This window comes from Danio aesculapii, chromosome 23, assembly GCF_903798145.1.
Source record: "Danio aesculapii chromosome 23, fDanAes4.1, whole genome shotgun sequence".
Lineage (NCBI taxonomy): Eukaryota > Metazoa > Chordata > Actinopteri > Cypriniformes > Danionidae > Danio > Danio aesculapii.
Window position 1 is genome coordinate 20,873,434 of NC_079457.1, and position 20,127 is coordinate 20,893,560.

The window sequence follows — 20,127 nt, forward strand, 5'->3', positions numbered from 1 at the left end:
CCTTTAATTAAATTACAATACTTCACTGAGTGACATAAACACATGATGAAAAACATTTATTTTTTAATTAATTTGTTTTTTAATTAAACAATTCAAAATTAACAACAATTTGAAAAGGCCAGGGGATGACAACAATCAAGGAAAAAGAAAAACACAAATAAAAAAGTAAATGTTTGCATACATTAATACACTTAACAGCTTTCTTATTTCTCAGATTATAGATACTTTTTATATAAAGCTTAAATTCTGACTTCAAAATACTAAATAATGGCTTGCAATCACTACTGAATTTTGGTTATCTGAATTTCGCCAACAGATGTAAAAATTGATCAAAAATACTCTTTGTTTAATGACCTGTTGAATGTGAGAAAACCAAATAAAACTTTTTTAAAACAAAGTTGAAAACTGGGCATAAAGTTGATTCTAATAAAAGAGCAGAAATCCAACCAAAAATTTACTAGATATGGGCAACTCCAAAACAGTTGATTATATGTTTCTGTATGTTGACCACAAAACGTACAGCATGCCATGTATCTGCTTGCAAGAATGTAATTATTGGGATAATATTTATAAATAAGTTTAATATATATATTTTTTTACTTTATTTGTTATTAAGTATTTATGAGGTAATTTTCAAATTTTGGGCCATAACAAATCATTTACATAGCTATTCCAGAAAGTCGTTATATGAGGTCTAGAGACTGGATAACAAACATGGTATTCAACTTTTTCCAGTACACACGTACGAAACACAAGACAGTAACATTATCGCAACTTTTTGTCATGTTGTCGCCAGAGGGCGCATGCGCGTCATTTGTGTGTGTGTGTGTGTGTGTGTTTGTGTGTGCGTGTGTGTGTGTGCGTGTGTGTGTGTGTGTGTGTTTGGGGGTGTCATTGATCACACACAGGAGGTAAACGCGATCACGTGACCGCGCAGTGCCGTTGGTGAGTCTCCCAGCATGGCGGAAGGAGTAGTTCTCCGGATGGATTGTTGCTCACCTTTTAATTCACGCTTTTTGCCTTGACCGGAGGATTTTGGGCTTTCGAAGTGCATTTCATCACACTTAAAACAACTTGAGCGTATTTTCGCGAAGATGGCAGACCGCGGTGTGGATTTGGCAGCTCTACCGAAAGAGGTTAGAGAGCAGTTGGCGGAGTTGGAGCTCGAGCTGTCTGAAGGTAAGAGATGGAGTTATTATCACCTCACCATTAATAATGCTAATAACATTACCCCAATTATTCAATCCCACGCCTGTTTGGCGCTGTTACAGACACGTACGTGTGCTTAAACGGACGGCTGTCTACTGCTTTGTCTTGATGTTTGAAGGTCTTCTGTTTCTCCTTTAGGAATTTCGTTTTAAAACAGGGCGCGTCTCAAAAACTAGTGTGCTGCCTACTGAGATGGAATGTCTGGGTACCCAAAATGCGGTTTCTAAATAACCCGAACGCGCCCTTGGTTCCCAGACATGCTGTCTAGGTAGGCAGCTCATTAGTTTTTCAGACACTGCCTGAGTGTGTCGGTGGAAATTGTGATTTTTCTTTCCTCAAATATGCTTTTAAACTCGTGTAAATGAACGAGTCGACCGTAAACGAGGACTAGAAGATAAATGTTGCTGAATCCGGTCGTTAGTTGTACCTCAAGGGACTGAGGCTATTGTCTGTTCGGTGATCCAGACCTTAAAGGAAAAAGAGAGCCCTTGACAGTTCTGCTAGACATGATACCGTAGGACAGAGATTGCCAGGAAAGCATATCAAGTGCATTTTGGACGTGGGTTTCTGTATATTGCGTTTAAAAATGGCTTTTGTTATCATATCGGAGACGTTGTTGAAGGGACATCACTTCATGGCTGTCAGTAGTGTATGTCTGGGATTTAATGGCAAAGTCATTGACAGCATTGGTTTGTTTTCTGCTGCTGAGGTCCTCTTAGCACTCAGACATCTGTCAAATATATAATGTCATTATAATGTAATGATGATTACAGTGCGATACTGACAGTGTTTTAATTCATGTAAACTGATTGATGCATTTCCACCAATCTTTCAGTCAATCTTACAGAACCATAATACCACTTTAAAATTGACTACTTAGCACTACTTGAGCTACATTTTCACTAGTGTAGTTCATTAAATTAGTTTAAATGGTTTATGAATAGTTATAGTGCATATCTGTATTTTACACCTCCTAAACACATTGACACTTGACTATTTAACAATGCAAAACACTTATATAGACAATATTGATCCTTGTCTATTAAGAAAAGGACACCCTGTTGTTTTTTTTTTGTTTTTGTTATAACATCTATTTTAAATAATATTTAATTGTTATATTCTGTATAATTGTTATATTTTTGTTATGTCATAACACATTACAATATATAGTTTTTTAAATATATACACAGTTGAAGTCAGAATTATTAGCCCCCTTTGAATTTTTCACAGTATGTCTTCTAATATTTTTTCTTCTGGAGAGTCTTATTTGCTTTATTTCGGCTAGAATAAAAGCAGTTTTTATTTTTTAAGAGCCATTTTAAGTTCAATTATCAGCTATTTTTTCAATCGTTATGCAATAACTTGCCTAATTACCCTAACCTGCCTAGTTCACCTAATTAACCTAGTTAAGCCTTTAAATGTCACTTTAAGGTGTATAGAAGTGTCTTGAAAAATATCTAATAAGATTATTTACTGTCGTCATGGCAAAGATAAAATAAATCAGTTATTAGAAATGAGTTATTAAAACTATTATGCTTAGAAATGTGTTTTACAGAAATTGCGTGTTAAATAGAAATTGGGGGAAAAATTAAAAGGGGGGCTAATAATTCAGGGGGGGCTAATAATTCTGACTTAAACTGTAAATATTTAGCTGTGATTCATTAGGCATCTCTGTCTATTCACAAAGTTTATAAGTTCATTCAGTGTTTGTGACATCACAGCGATGTTGTTTCATGCACCGTGATGCATCTTTGAGCATCTTCTCACTGCCGTGTCATCCGTCTGTGAAAGGCAGTGCCGTTCTACTCATTCACTTATGCAGAGAGCGCTATGTGGGGGTTGTGTCGGTTTTCAGCTTAGTAATAGTCTTACACAACTGGAAGCGTTTAGTGTGTGGGCCATGCTCTCAAACAGCTTGTAGATGATCTTATCAAGAAAACCAGCCATAGAAACTGTAACCAGAGTAACACAACATTTTATGACTGTATGATGATACACTGTAAATTATGACCATATAATTACTGATGACCATTGAGCCACATTTTTTGTCAGCCAGCCACACTATGATATAGGGCTGCACGATATTGGAAAAAACGTACATTGTCATATTTAGTTTTTTTCTGCAAAATTCATTCATTTTCCTTCAGCTTAGTCCCTTATTTATCAGAGTTTGCCACAGTGGAATGAAACGCCAACTACTCCAGAATATGTTTTACGCAGCGGATGTCTTTCCAAACGCAACCCAGTTGTAGGAAACACCAATACACTCTCACATACTTGTACACTACGGCCAATTTAGCTTATTCAATTCGCCTATAGCACATGTCTATGGACTATAGGGGAAATCGGAGCACCCGGAGGAAAATTACAAACATGCAAACTCCACACAGAAATGCCAACTGACCCAGCCGGGGCTCGAACCAGTGACCTTCTTGTTGTGAGGCGACAAGACCACTGAGCCATTTGACGCCCATTTTCTGCAAATATGTTTTGCGAAATGAATATAATTTCTCAAGATGATCATAAACTCAATTTGTAAAGAATTGTACATCAATTGGGATCAGTTTTTAGGGCAGTGCATATGCATAATATATCTATATGTATGTATATATGTATGTGTATCAAATCTCAAATAAACAGCACTTTATGGTTTTTGGTGGAGTCTAGCAATATTGAGGTACAGCTGTTCAGTAATTAAATGCAAAATATCTCAATCCTGTGATGTGACTATTAGGGCTGCACAATACATCCTTTCAGCATCAATATCGCAATGTGCGCATCTGCAATAGTCACATCACCAGATATGCAATGTCATTATTCACCTTATTCTCTGCGTTCGAGCGGGCGCTGACATTTGAATAATTTTGACTTCCGGTCTCATTCGCTTCCATTCATTTTTAGACGTTATAAACAACGTGTTTTACTATTTGATGTTGAAAACTGATATTTTCTTATTATATTATTCTACTTTGTCAGTATAGTCATGCAAACACTTGTTTGTAGAGCCAGTGGTTTGACCGTTTTCTGCCGTTTATTATTCCTAGTCATTTCTCCCATAGGCAACTGAATCGGAAGTTCTAAAATAATCACAAAAACGAGCGTATTTCCGCATTGAAGAATAAGGTCTGTAGTCAATGTCTGAATTATAGTTGACCAGGAGCTATAGAATTGTATTTAATCACTGTATTTATATATACTTTATATGATTTTTGCAAAAAACATTTCTTTCTTAGAATTTTTGTCTTGTTTCTAACCCAATTATATACAGTTCAAAGCAAAAACAAGATTATTTCACTTACCCCACTAAACAATATTATTACATTATTTGGTCTAAGAATTGTTTGATATTTGGACAAGAAACAAGACAAAACAAAGTAAGAAACTTTTTTTGCATTTTGATTTTAATTTCTGTACCCGAATACTGTTAGACTCTAGAAAGTCATCAAATAGTGCTGTTCAAATTATCTTCTGAAACTTTATTCACATCACAATATTTATTTCAGAAAAATAAAATATTGCAATATTGGATTTTTCCAATATCGTGCAGTCTTAGTGACTATTGTGATATCGATGCTGATACTATATTTTGAACAGAAATGTTTACTGAGTTGAGAAGAATATAATGGAATAGATAAAACTGTCTTTGCAATGCTCCAGTAATCATGACAGAAGGTTCATTTTGGGGTGATCTACCTTTTAACCCAATGTTCTGAATGGGATCTATAGGCCTGTGACTTTTGAGATTGTGTGAAAACAACATGAAAGCTCTTGTAACTGTGTGTTTAGTGGAAGGGTTTTAGTGCCTTTGGGGCAGGTGAATGATCTGGAGTGTTTGGTCAATTGGAGGGCAGTTGAGGCTCCCTCTCCCCCTCCTCCCAAAGGAGCAGCTGCCAGTCTCGGCTGTCGTCTCTCCCCGGACGCTCACCTCCCCACTAGCCCGTCACACTCCTGTCCCCACTCCCCTGTGTTTGCGCCATCTCTGTTTCTCCAGCTTTCTTGCACTTGAGATGACCATTTCCTGTAGAAATGACTCAAATGAATCACTTTGATTGACCAATCAAATACACCTTGATTTAACTCGAGCACTTTAATCTGTACTTAATCGAGCACTGTGATCTGTAGAGCTGCGCATCGTTGGATTTGTTCTTCAATATTTGGACTCTCAGTAGTGATTATTAAACCACACTGAACTGAGCTAAACTGAACTGAACTTAAACACTACAAACTGAACTACACTGTTCCTATTTACTGTGACCTTTTATGTGAAGCTGCTTTGACACAATCTACATTGTATAAGCGCTATACAAATAAAGGTGAATTTAATTGAATTGAACTTTAATCATCATAATCATGGCACCATATAAGTTCTATTTGAATGAACAAAGGCTACTTAAATCTCAGAAATGTCATGTGAAAAATTAGGGTATAGCTACAATTTTTAAAAACACTGATAAGTTAATAAGACTGTGCATTTGTACTGTTGTGATGCCTGAATTCACTTGTAATATTTAAAATACTGGATTTAAGTTTGTGTTTTATTAAAGGGGGCTGTATGTAGAATGTAGAAACTCTAGTTATTAGCAATGTTGTTGACCATTAATGCCTCAGTTCCACTGATCGGTATGGTTCAGTGCAGTTATGGGTTACCCTGCTCAGGCTTGTGTTTTCCGCTGCCAACAGTACTTAATAGATAAGTGTATACCAGAAAGTCATTCTGCATCTAAGTAGAAAACTGTATGATATGTTCATATAATGCCTCTTTCTCAAACTCAAGTTTATTATTTCAAATGTTAACGCAAGAGGCAAGTGCAACAGATTCTGTGCTTGCTTCTTGAAATGGGGCTTGTTGTCACTAGATGACAAGCTTTGTTTGAGGATGGTTCATTGCTGCGCACCATCATCAACATTACGATGTTGTGTTTTGGCTGTGTATTTAAGAATGATGCTTCCTGTGTTGTCTTTCCCTTGTCTTATTGCAAATGATGGTGATGATTGTCTGTAAACCAGCAATCATCAGTGAGTCTAGCTCCACCCTTTTGGTACTATACTGTTGTTCTAGGTACCCTTAGAAAAGGGTGCCAAAAAAGTGAAATGTTACTGTTTGACAGTGGAAATGGATATAAACGTGTACTCTACTGTACTTTACCGAACCGTGAAATTGGCCTAAAAGGAACTGTAGTAACTTAATTAATTGTTCTCACACTTTTGCACACATAACATTCAAAAGGCTGATTGCGTCCTAATATAGTCATAGGAAAGTTCTTTTTAGTTTTTTGACAAAGTAGGTAATTAAAATTATACTATCATTCAAATGGAGGATGAAGTATATCTGAGACTATATCTGACTATACTATACCTGTCAGCTTATGTTTTTGCCAGGAAAGATGTTTTTCACATGAAAACCTGTCTACTGGCTTTAAGGCTCATAACAGGGAAGTTCTTTTAGGTTGTTTTCACATGACGTCATTGAAATTCAGATGGAGGGCACGAAATGATTCTTCTACATAGGAATCGCTATCAGAACATGAAAATATTTCTGTTTCATGTGGTTTATAATTGTATCAGTTGGCCAAAATAAGAAATGCCGAAGAGCTTTTATAGACTTCCAAAAGTTTTTGCTCAAAAAGGGGACAAAGTTCAAGAAATTGGTTGAAAAACGAAAGAAAATGGAATAAACATTTTTTCAATGCATCCATGTGTACACACATGAACGTGATTCACAATTCATTCAACAGCACCAGTAAAGATTATATGCAGGCCTAACTATCTGTATAAATATGTTCATGTGTTATATAAAAATCAGGTACAAACACCACCACAATTATACAAAATGTAGGAGAATATAAATAACGTACCCTGCCATGTAATCGCTGCAATGAAATCTCCGTCTTGTTTTGCAATAATCCATGTCTCAGGCAAAACCTGGAAAAGTCATGGAATTTTGACATGCCGCTTTCCAGGCCTGGAAAAATTTTCAACCCCCCCCACAAAGTTTGGAAAACATCATGGAAAACAGATATCTGTATACTTGAATATAGGTTATTTACTTTTTTCTCTCCTTGGCCAATCACATACTCTCACATTATTAGTGCAGTGTAAGCATTATCTAACTGAATTTTACATAGATATCAATTAAGACTAAATAGATTGTTGCGTGTTTTACGATATGCTGTTATAAATTTAAACACATTGTTTTTCTTTTACCACGCGTATGTAGACATTGCATGAAACATTAGGTCATGAAAATTTACTTTAAAGTCTTGGAAAAATCATGGAAAAGTCATGGAATTTTATTAGTAAACGTGTATAGACCCTGATGTCTTTACTGCCGTTTTAGCGTAATAAACAATCGTAATGTGAACATCGAGATGCACAGCAGCGGTGAATGTTGATTAATGTTTCCCCTTTCAAAAATAAACAAATAATATAATGCAGACTATATCCACATGCGGGAAAATGTTATAGTAATTCATAATAAGCATGTTTTTTGAACCACTTATAAAGTGTACAACTCTTAGATAATGATTGCTACAGAATACTGAAGTATAATAAACTGATGAACTATAATAAATAACGTTAGTGTAAACTGTGAGGCATTTTAATAGTGTATAACTAAAGCGTAGAAAACTGAAGCCTATTAAATAACTTTATTACTACAGTTTTGTCATACCAAAGCAACAATGTAAGTACTACGACAGTTCAATTCAAATACTTATATATATAGTATGCTTCCAAACACTAGTATTTACTATAGTATATTTCATGTAACGTAATAGCTTATACAGTATATTCCGCCTTGATGACAGGCAAATATATTTTAGTTTAGTAGAAAACCCGGCCCTCTTTATGATATAAGGATCATCCCCAGCATATCTGATTATTTTCTATGTAAATCTCCCTTGAAATATGGTATGAATCGCAAAAATATGAACTTTCCTCTGTCTCCCATTCAGTTTTTTTTTTTTTTTTTTACTTCCTGCCCTCCATCTAAAATTCGCGTGTCACCAGAACCACATGATTAAAAACAAACTATAGTCCCTATTAATTGCCAGACTCAGCCATTGTTCAGTTGTACACTAAAAACATTTGTACACTAATAAGAATGTTTAAATGTTGTTGTATTTGGCTTCTCTTTGCACCAGTAATGATTAAAAATAATAATAAAAAATGATTATCTGGAAAGCTCATAGAAAAGTCGTGTAAATGCACTGGTCTGGAACTGTAGAAACCCTGCTTTATTAACAGTGTTTATGCTGTTGCTATGTCATTTTGCGTCTGTCCTTTATTTCTGGATCCATGTGTGGTTTCCACAAGGGCACATTCTGACCTTGGAGGGTAGAGATATTTCCCATTACCATGCTCCGCTGGGGCTTCATACAGTGAAAAGAGTCTGTCCAAATTATCTCCTACATAATGACCCAATTCTAAAGGATTGTAGCGATCACGGTAACAATAAGCACCATTGAGCTGATCTGGACTATGGTGGTTCTGATCTGAACTGGCATTTGAGGCTTTCAACTGAAACCTTTGTGTCCCAAATGAGCAGCTTTGAGCGCGGAGACATGGGCTCAGTGTTTGTGTGTGTGCATATACCCTACAGCCTCATAAAATGAGGCATCTCCTCAACAATTGTGATTTTTAAAAAAGAAAACTCTACCCGAAAATAACATGTTGATAATCTCTGTATTCAAGTGAGCCCCTAATTATAATTTTGTCTAGTAGTTCTTGTACACCTTGTATTAAAACCAATGCTGTCATCTGTGAGTCATGTAAAGGTGTTGCAGGAAGTTGAACGCAGCCTGAATCTGCTCTTGAATGTGTGCCACTTGTTGTTTTTTTCTTTAACCAGCTTAACATGGAATTGAACTTGAACAATGAAACAAAAATTCAAGCTCCTGGTGACGTTGGTCAGAATTCCATTAGCACTGTAATCTCTTCTAAATAGTTTATTGTTCTTGTTAAGTACAAAGGAAAATTAGCCTTCAACCAAGTCCCTTTAAAGGAAAGTCTGTTCACTTGGTGGCCATATTTGCAACAGCTTTGGGCACTTTCAAAAACTCTATCTAAATGAATGGAGGAATCCTAAAAACTGCTCGCTGAACACGAACATGCAGTGTTGTGTACACATGCTACAACACCAATCACAGCTGTTTCCGTGGTAACCAGAGGATGCAGTTACAAACACAGGAAGAGCAGTGACAAGACTTAAATAAAACCAAATACAGAGTTTAAGCATGAAAAACTCGGTCATGTGGCACTGTTATAAGGGGAGGGTTAACACAAGATGATGCGACTAATAAAATCACTTAATACAAATTCGCAAGTCAGAGTTCACCAACCTTGAGCTTTGGAACGCTTCCACATGCAAAACTTGTTGCATGAGTTTGTGTTTCCGGTCTGAGGCATTAAAGGTGCAGTATGTAAGTTCGACACACAGTGGTTGAACTAGGTATTGCATTCCTGGATCAAAACAAACACAAGTGCAGGTTGCCAGATTGACGAGCGAGTCTAACGATCAAGCCTAAAGGCTGATTTAAATCGTGTTCTATGTAAAAGCGTTTAGGGCTGGGCCGATAAACGATAATATATTGAGTCGCGATACTATTTATGTCAATAACAATGATAAGCTCTGGACTTTTTACACTATATTGATCTAAGAGTCAATCACATAGCAGAAATGTGCAACAATGGGAATCGAAAAGTGTGTTGATAATAGAGATGTACTGAATTTTCAGCCACTGAAGATTTATCAGCTGAAAATATGTTATGCCATTTAATGGACCCTCTAATTTTTTTTGTCTTCAGTCATTGTTGGGATGCTCTTTTAAATCTGGAAGCATTTACAACATGTATCAAAATGTATATTATTGTCATTTAATATGGAAAATAATTATTGAGATGCATTTTTGCCATATCGCCCAGCCCTAAAAGCAACAGCATGCGATAGACGGAACATTTTCCTTATCAAAAGGAGTATTTCTTCTAGCCAACACCTCGAATTGATATATTAGAAACGGCTTTTACTACTTGCCTGACAATGATCACCTCAGGTACACCTCATGTGCTTTGTTCAGTGTTAAATGCTAATAATGTGAGTCTAACTTGCTCACCTAATGTTTACATTTATAATATTTGCGTTATTTGCTAATTAATAACCTCATGTGGAACTCATTTCAGAGTCTGCTACTTTCCTCCGAAGGTCGCATTTCAGTCACGAGCTCATGCTTTGAGAGCTTTTCTAAATGAATAAATGAAATATGCGGTTTTCCAACAAGCCAACCCAGGGAGCTGAAATGTAATTAGCTAAAGTGGCAGTGGGTGGGTAAAAAGAACCAAAACAAAGACAGCGTTCCGGCACGTTACTCACATTTTCAAAGCAGAATATCTGACTTCAGCATTGTTTTTCAGATAAACGAGTATGTTCGCTTGGCACGTTTCTTAAATATCTGCAAACATATTATGGTATTTTTATGCTTTAGAAGAGTCTAAAACTGACATACAGCACCTTTAACATGTGAATGAATGACAGTCTGTGGGGCAAAAAGTGCAATGTAAACAATTGGCTATTTCCACCGGAAGGCAGGACTTTTTTTAAAGTGGTGGGCATAGAGCGTTGCACATTTTCGCATTCAAACTAAGGCAAGTGTCAAGTTGTATATCAATAGTCTTGGCTGCAACACAACCTAGCATGGACAGCCCCCAGGCCAAACCAGCTTATTTAAACTACTCCAGTCACTTAAAGACAAGTTCTTTTCAAATGCAGGATTGTTAGTGGTCTCTGCGGACAGCTGTGATGTGCAGCTAATGTGTGTAGTTTGTTAGTATTGATTGCTGTTATGAAGAGGGTTGAATTCTGGCTCTCTGCTGTAGTACAGAGACTCAATGCTTTATAGCCCCGCCATCGTGATGAAAGGGGCATGTTGTTGTTGCCAGTTGCTTTCAATCTAGGACACAGGATGACCCAAGATGGACTGAACCCCGCTCATTTGCTCTCCTGGTTAAACTGTTCTCTGACCATTAAGGGATTGCTTTTTCGCCACGAGATTCCCCTTTTTCTTCTGTTGTTTTGTGTATCCTGTCAAATAAATGAGTGAGATTGGGGAATATTGCTTCCTTTAACGTGTCTTGACCTTTTTTGTGACTTTTCAAAGACAAAAGTAAGGAAAAACTGATAAATCTAGAAGGTTAATCCTCTGCTGGGTCATTTTTCTTGTTAATTATGAACTACTGCACTGTGATGGTGATGATGATTATAATAATAGTTTAATAATAAATTCAGCAGCCTAATATTTGTATTTTATATGTGGTATACAATTTGAATGTTCATCATTTTAGTTTACTGGTCTTGATGTATGCTTCAATGTGCTCTTTTAATATTAAACCATTATTTGATGCTCTGTGACACTTACTGTTTTAACATTTTTGTGGGGAAAACTAAGCTTAGATTTCATGGAAATAATGGCAATTTACTATAAATAGGCCTCGTTTTCTTTATGCTAAATGTTTTTTCCTTTGACTTTGGGGTGGAATATGACTCAGCCAATATTTTCTGAAACTACTGACACGCAGCATCATGTACGCTCTTCATTTAAAACATTAGGACATGATTTTCTGTTAAGCTGCTTTGAAACATCATGGGTTGTGAAAAGTGCTATACAAATAAATATGACTTGAGTTGACAATGCAGTCAGTTGACTATAGGCTGTGTGTGTTTGTGGCTGAGACTATTTGCGTGCAGATGTACCCTGACCACATGAGTAGGTCATCACAGTTCCTCTTTTCTGTAAAGGACCCTTTGTTACACATTTTATAGAGGAAAGTTTGTCACATAGTTGCTATATAAGCAAATGAAGTTTATTCACTTGAAACGCAATTTTTAAAAGGATATGCATTTCATAACATTTGGTAACGTATATCAGTATCACAGCAAGTGCCATTTATTTGCTAGAGAGATCAAGTAAAACAAGTTTTTAGATGGAAGTTTTAAATGCAGATATACTGTTTGAAAACAAAGGCCTTGTACACACACACACACACACTGTAAAATGACGCACACCATCAACAGAGGCATTGTGTTTTGTTTAAGCTTGGAAGGCTGCTCCTGTGGTGTTGCCATGTCCACACATTATAAGCAGCATACTAAATGTAAATGCTGTTATTAAAGAGTAAATGTTGCATATGCAGTTTTTATAAAGCTAATCTGGATGTTGAATGTGGTTTTTAAAATTTACTGAGCTGCTCCTGCATGCAAATATGCCATACATACTATGTAGTATACCCCATGGTAGGGCTGTGCAGTTAATCGAAAATTCGAGTCTCTGTCTGTGTATATATATCAAAAGTTTTTCTGACATTGTCCAAATGCTTCTGAAGCGGATGATCTTTGAAGATGTGATGCATGTGTTCATGTCCTCAAATAGTGAGACGGCAAACACTGAAAACACAATGAGTGTCGCATGTTCTTCTGTATATGTGTTCATCCATATATCTGTATATGCCGTTCATCCACAGCAAGACGAGGAACATGCAAATGCTCAAAATGTGACAGTGTACAGCACTGTTTAGTTTTATTCATTCAAAATTGTCAAATTGACTGACAATCCTCGTTATTGCAGTTAATATTGCCTTATCACTAGATTTCACATTATGGAAATCACTGGGCTCTTTGAAATGAACACATTTTGCATTATTCTTGTAATCTTATCAAGTAAAACGTTATCTTATTCGTATGTAACGTTAAATGTCATTAAATATGTGGTACACTATTGTGTATCCACAATAATAATGTTTGTTTCGTTATTAATGCATCTATGTATTTATCTATATACTGTTAAAAGTCATTCGTGGTTGACACAGAATTTAAAGTGTATTCTGTTTCCTACTGATAAATATACAGAAGGTATACTATTTATATGTGTTAATGATAAGAGAGTACAGAGTGTATAAGTATTTGAAGAATTCATTGTGGTAAAAAAAGAGAAAAACAAAGAACAAAACTCCATGTTTGATTAATTGAAACATGATTTGTGAGTATATATTTGCATTACATGATTTGTGAGGACATGATTGCTATAATATGACTGTTGATAAACAGATGCTACTATGCTGCGCCTGGAGAAAGACACTGAAGTCTCAATGTGATTTTGTTTCTCCTGATAATTCAGGCATTTTTAATATGCCTACGAGTTCCGTGGCCGGGACCTGTAACAAATACATGACCAGCGCTTGAGCATTACTTGGGGTCTGTCAGTAGTCGAAACCGCCTGCCTGGTTTTCATCAAAAGGTAGAGCTGGTAAAAAATTTGATGGAGAAAGCCACCTTCATAATTCTCTATGCAGGAAAAACCCTGAAAAGTATCCAGGTTGATTTTGGGTGCCACCAAGTGTGACCAGGTGCTACCGAGTTCTTGTCAATCTTCACCTTTAATCACTAAACACTAAGTGCTTTCTTTGTGGGATCATCATATTTATACTGCATAGTAAACTTTGACAGATGGGATACGATCAGATGGCCAGGCTTCACACAGATTCCGTTTCCCTCAAACAAAAGCCCAGAGCCACTTCTTCTGGTACTGGGCCCACTGGGTCTGCTCCCTCAGCATGGGTTGTGTAAGGAACTGGCTGTGAATAGTTAATGTTGCATTGCTGTGGTCTTACAGGGTGCTGAGCCTGAATTATTAACATGCCTTCATTAAATACCATGAGGCTTTGCTTGTAACTCCCTTTACTGGCACTTTGTGAACCCAGGTTTGTACAGGGGAGCTGGCGTCACACTACAGCATAAGTGAAACTTAGTGTTGTGGTGTAACAGAGCTATGTGCTGCCAAGGGTACACTCATAACTCACAGCACTATGTACCATCCTTGAACAGGATGTGGGCTACTTTTATAATGACAGTATTTCCTTAGTTACTTGAAATTTCATGGTACTCATTTCTCATTTCTGTTTTTTTATTTGTATTTAATTTAATTATTCAGTAAGGATGTATTACTTTAGCCAAGTGTGTATTGTGTGTATCTAAGTGTTGTAAACATGTTGGAAATCATTCTTGACCAGCAAATTTGCATATTCAAATGTTTTTTGAAGGAGCATGTGACATGGGAGAGTTCACAGGACTAAATTATGCAGTAAAATAGAACATTTTGAATATTTTAATTACAATATTTTTACAAATAACTGTATTTTTGTTTGTTTATTTGTTTGTTTATTTATTTTTTTGATCAGATGAATGTCGTCTTAGTGAACAAATGAGCCTCAAAAAAGTTAATCTTACAAACTGTCAGTATGAAATGTCTGCAGAGTCTGTCTGGACCTCCATTGAAACACACAACCTCTTATTTAGTGTCCAGTAAAATGCCCTTATGAGCAACACTGCGAGTAAAATTAATGCCCATAGGTTAGCCAATCATAACAAAGGACATTTTCCCTACAGAAAGGAACAGTAGTCTTTTAATTGTGAAACTCATAGCAGAGATGCAAATTGGACGTTAAACTACATTACTATGAGAACATTTTAGATCCATGTCTATTTAAGTCATGAGCTGATGCTGACAAAAAGGTATTTTAATTTGGTGTGTCCTGGTTTGTCATGACAAGGCTATTTACAGAACAACTGTAGACAAGTGATTGTAGAAGTCAAGTTTTCCCCCAATCCTCCGCCTGCTGCCGTTTCCAAACCTCAGCCTTGTTTACAGCTTTTATTCAAAGCACCCGGGACACTCCTGTTTTTGTATCCCTCCAGCCTGCGCTTCCCTTCAGGGAAAAGTGTTTCACACACATTCAGACTGTGAGAACCTGTTTTCTCTGTGTTAGTCCGGTTGCATTTGCTTGATTTGTGCACACAAATTTTGGTCTGCACATTATACCTAGTAAAAGCACCTCAAATATACCTTATATACCTCAAATATACATTAATCACAAAGTATGCTTGGTTGGGTAATGTTTGTTTTTTTCCAATGCTAATACCAAATTGATCATTCTAAAACAATACTGATGCCAAAAAAACAGTGCTTTTTTAAAAACGCTACAAAATTATGGTGCGAAGACTGACATTTGCCATTATATTTCTTCTAAACACGAATACCTTTTTATTTGAGAAAAACATTTTTAAATTGAACAATACAGCGGGGAAAATAAGTATTGAACACGTCACGGGAGTTAGTAACAACCAAAGAAATCCATATATGCAAAGACAACAAATCTAATTGGTTTACAAATTAAGTAATGCATAATAAAATGAAAGGATGCATGGAAAAAGTATTGAACACATGAAGAAAGGGAAGTGTGGAAAGGCAGTGAAAGCCAATCAGCAACTCTCTTGCCCTGTCATTGTAAATTAATATTCGCTGCTTCAGTCCAACATCTGCATTACTAAGATGAAACCAGGGTGGACATTTCAGCAAGGTGATCCAAAAACACAGCCAAGGAAACTCTCAAATGCTTTCAGAGAAAGAAAATCAAGCTGTAGAATGGCCCAGCCAATCACCAAACTTGAATCCAATATAGAATACAAATTTAGGATCAGATTTGATAGACAAGACAAACATAACCATCAAGATTTTAACTCCTTTTTCAAATTTGTTTTGTTTTTATGTTTGTATTGTTTGGGTTTTTACCAAAATCTGGTTCAAATTTATGTCAACGGATATTATTCCCATGAAAAAACATGACTCGTCCAATACTTATTTTCCCTTCTGCATCAACAAGAAAACCTAACCCAGCTATAATAATTTAACAGTTTCAAATTTCGCCAATTCTTTTGCAGAAATATGACCACATTTGCCTTCTTTGGCAAAACATGTCATCTGCAATGGTACAGTAAATGGGGTCACTGCTGTAGTATTGATATTATTAATTGCTTGAGTAAACATAATCCATGTTACATTTATATTTTACAAATCTGTTGATCATTTGTAAGTAGTTTTCAGTTAACATTGCATAAGCCTACTACTAGGCTACCTGCAGAAAGGCTAGTTGTGATGTGGAATAATCTTGTCATGTGCATTCCATGTGTACGTGTAAAAACTGTAGTGTGCTTTGAGCTTCACAGTTTGGGCGAGCACCAGGTTAACCAGTGTTTTGAGCTCTTGATGTCTGACATGTGAGCTGTAGTGATTGTTTTGCTGGCGTTGCTCAACCACACTATTGTCCCGAAGGCCCAAAGTTAGTGTGAACTGGCTGGCAAGTGCTGACATATCCCTCATGAAGTCAGTCCCACATCACGTTCACTGACATCAGGTTTCAGTCAGGGCTTCTCTAAATGAAAAGGGCAGTTTTCAATTCTTTGTTTGACTGTAGAGCTGTCATGAGATACATGAAGGGGAGGTTCTCTGTCAAATCTTACATCTTTCTTTTGCTCTTGGATATTTGTAGGACTAGACTGGCTTGTGGAAGTCCTCGATTAATATTTTAGAAAATAAAAACGATATAGTTTTGGTTGTTTAGTGGTTGAAAAATTGCACTTTTATGTGAATTGTGATGCAATTTCAGTGAATTGGCTCAGTGGGTTTAGTTATATGATGACGTTAAGCTCCAAATGACCAATTATTGGCTGATTAATCAGTCAATCTACCACTGGTTTTATTGTTCTGTCAACAAATGACCCAGTCGAGTGTGAGTCACAACATTCACATTGGCTATTATTGTTTTTTATACCATGAGAATTGAAATATCGGTTAAAGAAATAGTCTACTCTGATAAAACAACCTTCTATGTTTTAACAAAGGTCCAGCTCTAATCCTGTCTCCCAGATCTTCCTCCCCTGCCTTGTTTCCTCGCTCTGTCTGTTCTCCATGTGTCATTGTGCTGGATTCAAGCCTGCTGAATCAGATTATGAGTGCTCGATTGTTGGTGAAGGGTGTTGCTACTATTAGGTATTTTAACAGCAGCTCTACACGGTCTAATTTTAAGTCCCAAGTGTGACCTAATGAACCACAGAAGGGCTCGCAAGATAATTGCCACTTCTTGAGAGGGTCAAAACTTAGCCAATGTAAAAAAAAACCTCATTTTTCTTCTGTAATGCGTATGTGTGGCTCTGTGTGTTTTGTGACGCATAAGAACACACATTTGTAAAATGGCATGGGTATGACATTGGTGTTAAAAGGAGAAGGTGACTATATGCTCCATGTCCCCATTTTCAAAAATGCTTATAAAACATTTAGAAACTAAACATGCACACAGTTTTCTGTAAGGTGTAGGGTGATATCAATTACAGTTTGTACAGTTTAAAACCATTACGCCTACAGAATATCCTCAATTCACAAAAACAAACATGTGTGAGTACATAAACATGCATGCATAAAACAGAACATTCACAATATGTGATTTAGTGAACATTAGACAATAAGTGCGGTACATTCCTAAAGCAAAGCTAATTCAATTATTTCTTGTTACATTAAATGTTCGTTGTTTGTTTATACAAAAATATGTTTATACTTATGATACTTATTATACTTTGATAATAAATCTAACAATGTGTGTACATATCACATTACAGAAGTGAAATGAATTGTGAATGTTTTCTCTTAATTTTTTTATTTGGATAGTTACAAAATTACAACAAATGTGTAATTAAATTAGCATGCTGGAAATGTGTCATTTAAGGTCCCGTGAAATGCTTTAAATATGCATTTTTTTTATTCGATGTTTGACGTAATCTCAACCAAAGCACGAAGAGAGGGTGGGATATAATGTAGCCCCTCCTCTTTTTAAAAAACAGCCAATAGCGTTTTCTTTTATCACTGCTCTGCCAGTGAGAGTGGTTGAGCTCAAGTGCATCAACTTGAGAAAGCATCTTGAAGGAGGCGGGGCTTCTCAGATACTAGAGAGCATTTGATTGGTTATGATTAAATGAGAAACTGTAGTATGAGTTGATATGAATAAAACTGTTGATCTATTTAGGCTGAAGTGACAAACCACAAGCTTTACACGTTTATATCAGATTTATATCTTCTAAACGCAATACAAAAAGTATGTTTTTAAGCACACTAGCTTGTAGATATCATAAATGGCCCAAAAAAAGTGAAACGTACCCAAAAGTGAACTGTACCTTACCACTTTTTGGGTACCCTTTGCAAAGGGTACCTAGCACGACAAAAGGGTACCAAAAGGCGGAGCTAGATGCACAGCTGGACACTATTGGTGTACAGAGATACGTCACTCGCTCGTGGACAAGCAGGAGAATGAAAACAAAGGAACTGCCATTTTTAAATACACAGCTGAGACATTACACCGTAATAATATATACATATAATAACGAGCCATGGTCTGACCTGAGCTCAAACATACTTTGTTGTCATATTGAAGAACAGCCACAAAGCGTGAGCGACCACATGACATGTATTTTAGACTGTACACTGTGGATGGAGTTTGTCTGAAAAACAGTAAAATCTGCAATATGGATGATGGAAAAGACACTACAGTAGTGTAAGTGCGGTCTTGCAGCATGTTTATCGTGTAGGTATCCCCTACCAAACTCCTACTCAAAGGCGTGTATAAGGTGTGTGTGAGTCTCCTTTAGTTTAGATTACTAAGAGTACAGAATAACAAAAGCTGGAGATGTTTAAAGGTGTGGTTTCTGAGATCCCTGAACTCTGACAGCAGTTGAGAAGGCTTGGCGTTTTGCCACATCATAAAGCTGTCAACCATCAAGGTTTTTATTCGTGTGATATATAATTTGTTGTAAACATCATTAAATCTGTTCAGTGAAATTGATTCCTTTAAAAAAAAGGCGGTCTGAGCTGCCAATCACCTGTTTTCTGTTGCTCACCCTCATTTCCTGAAAGATAACTGAAAGATAACTCCTACCCCGGCCCGTCTTATGGCTTACATGTGAAATGACTCATTCATTTGTCTATAGGTTCCACCTAAAAATGAGCAAGGGGTTTGAGGATGTGTGATGTCACAGCATGACGAGGAATGAATGAGGATCCAGCATGTGCTTCTTTCGCAATGAAACTCTCTTCTCCTCCCACTCTTCTCCCGATGGACACACCCTGTAGCTTGGGGACTGTTTCCATCCTTCCAAAATGTTGGATGGAGACCAGGACTCGTCAGATCTTCTGAACCAATCCCATACTGACTTATAATACATTCTGATATAATGAGCAGACAACCTTTGCATGTATTTACAGCGGTCTGAGTAAACATATCCTGAAAGCAGGGCTTTCCCCTGCTGGTCATGTTTAATCAGCTATTTTCTTACAGGGCCGGTCTCGATGATGTCACAGTTTTCCAAGTAAACAGCTCGGAGTGAGCAATGCCTCTCTTGGGAAACTGCTAGTTTGAAGCCTAAAATCCTGTCTTTTCCCATTACAGTGAGAGATGTGGGGGAAGGTGGGAAGGATTGTGTTTTGATGAATGTTGAGTATTTATATTTGGCCATGAGCAGTCATGTTGTAAGAGCACATGCTTCTATACTGCCACATATTTGTGTGGTTTTCTTGGCTGGATTGTTTTTAAAGAGAGAGGCTTGACAAATATCTTTAATATGGCATCATTGTGTTTGAGAAAGTGAAATTAATTTCATTATGTTGGCTGTTTACAGACAAGCCTACAGCAGTTGAACATTGAACCCAAATATGTGGTCTTGCCCATTCTTGGTAATGCACTTCAGTGAGTTGTTGGTTTATTATTATTTTATGCATAGTTAGGACCCTCATTTTTTGCATGTCAGGGATATTCAGCCTCTGCGATGACGAAGTCAAATTTCTATATTTTAAGACTGATATAATATTAATTTTAATTGAAAGAGTGTGAGGTTTTACTTGCTTCATTTACAGTTCAGGAGATCTGATTGTAAAACACCTCTTCTTGTATTATTTCAGTTGAGTTTATATTTTATATGTCTTAATATTGGATTTAATCAATTAAATAAAAATAATTAGTCTATACTACACTGATTTAAAGGAATGAAAATAT

General features: G+C 36.6%; 1 protein-coding gene across 1 annotated transcript in view; it reads left to right on the plus strand.

Moving 5' to 3' along the window:
* Positions 1-925: 925 nt before the first annotated feature.
* dip2ba (disco-interacting protein 2 homolog Ba) overlaps positions 926-20,127 on the plus strand; it is a 78,745-nt gene continuing 59,543 nt past the window's right edge. The window contains exon 1 of the mRNA XM_056448700.1: positions 926-1,179. Within this exon, the coding sequence (XP_056304675.1) occupies positions 1,095-1,179 (85 nt within the window). The 5' untranslated portion in view covers positions 926-1,094. The remainder of the gene's footprint in view (positions 1,180-20,127) is intronic.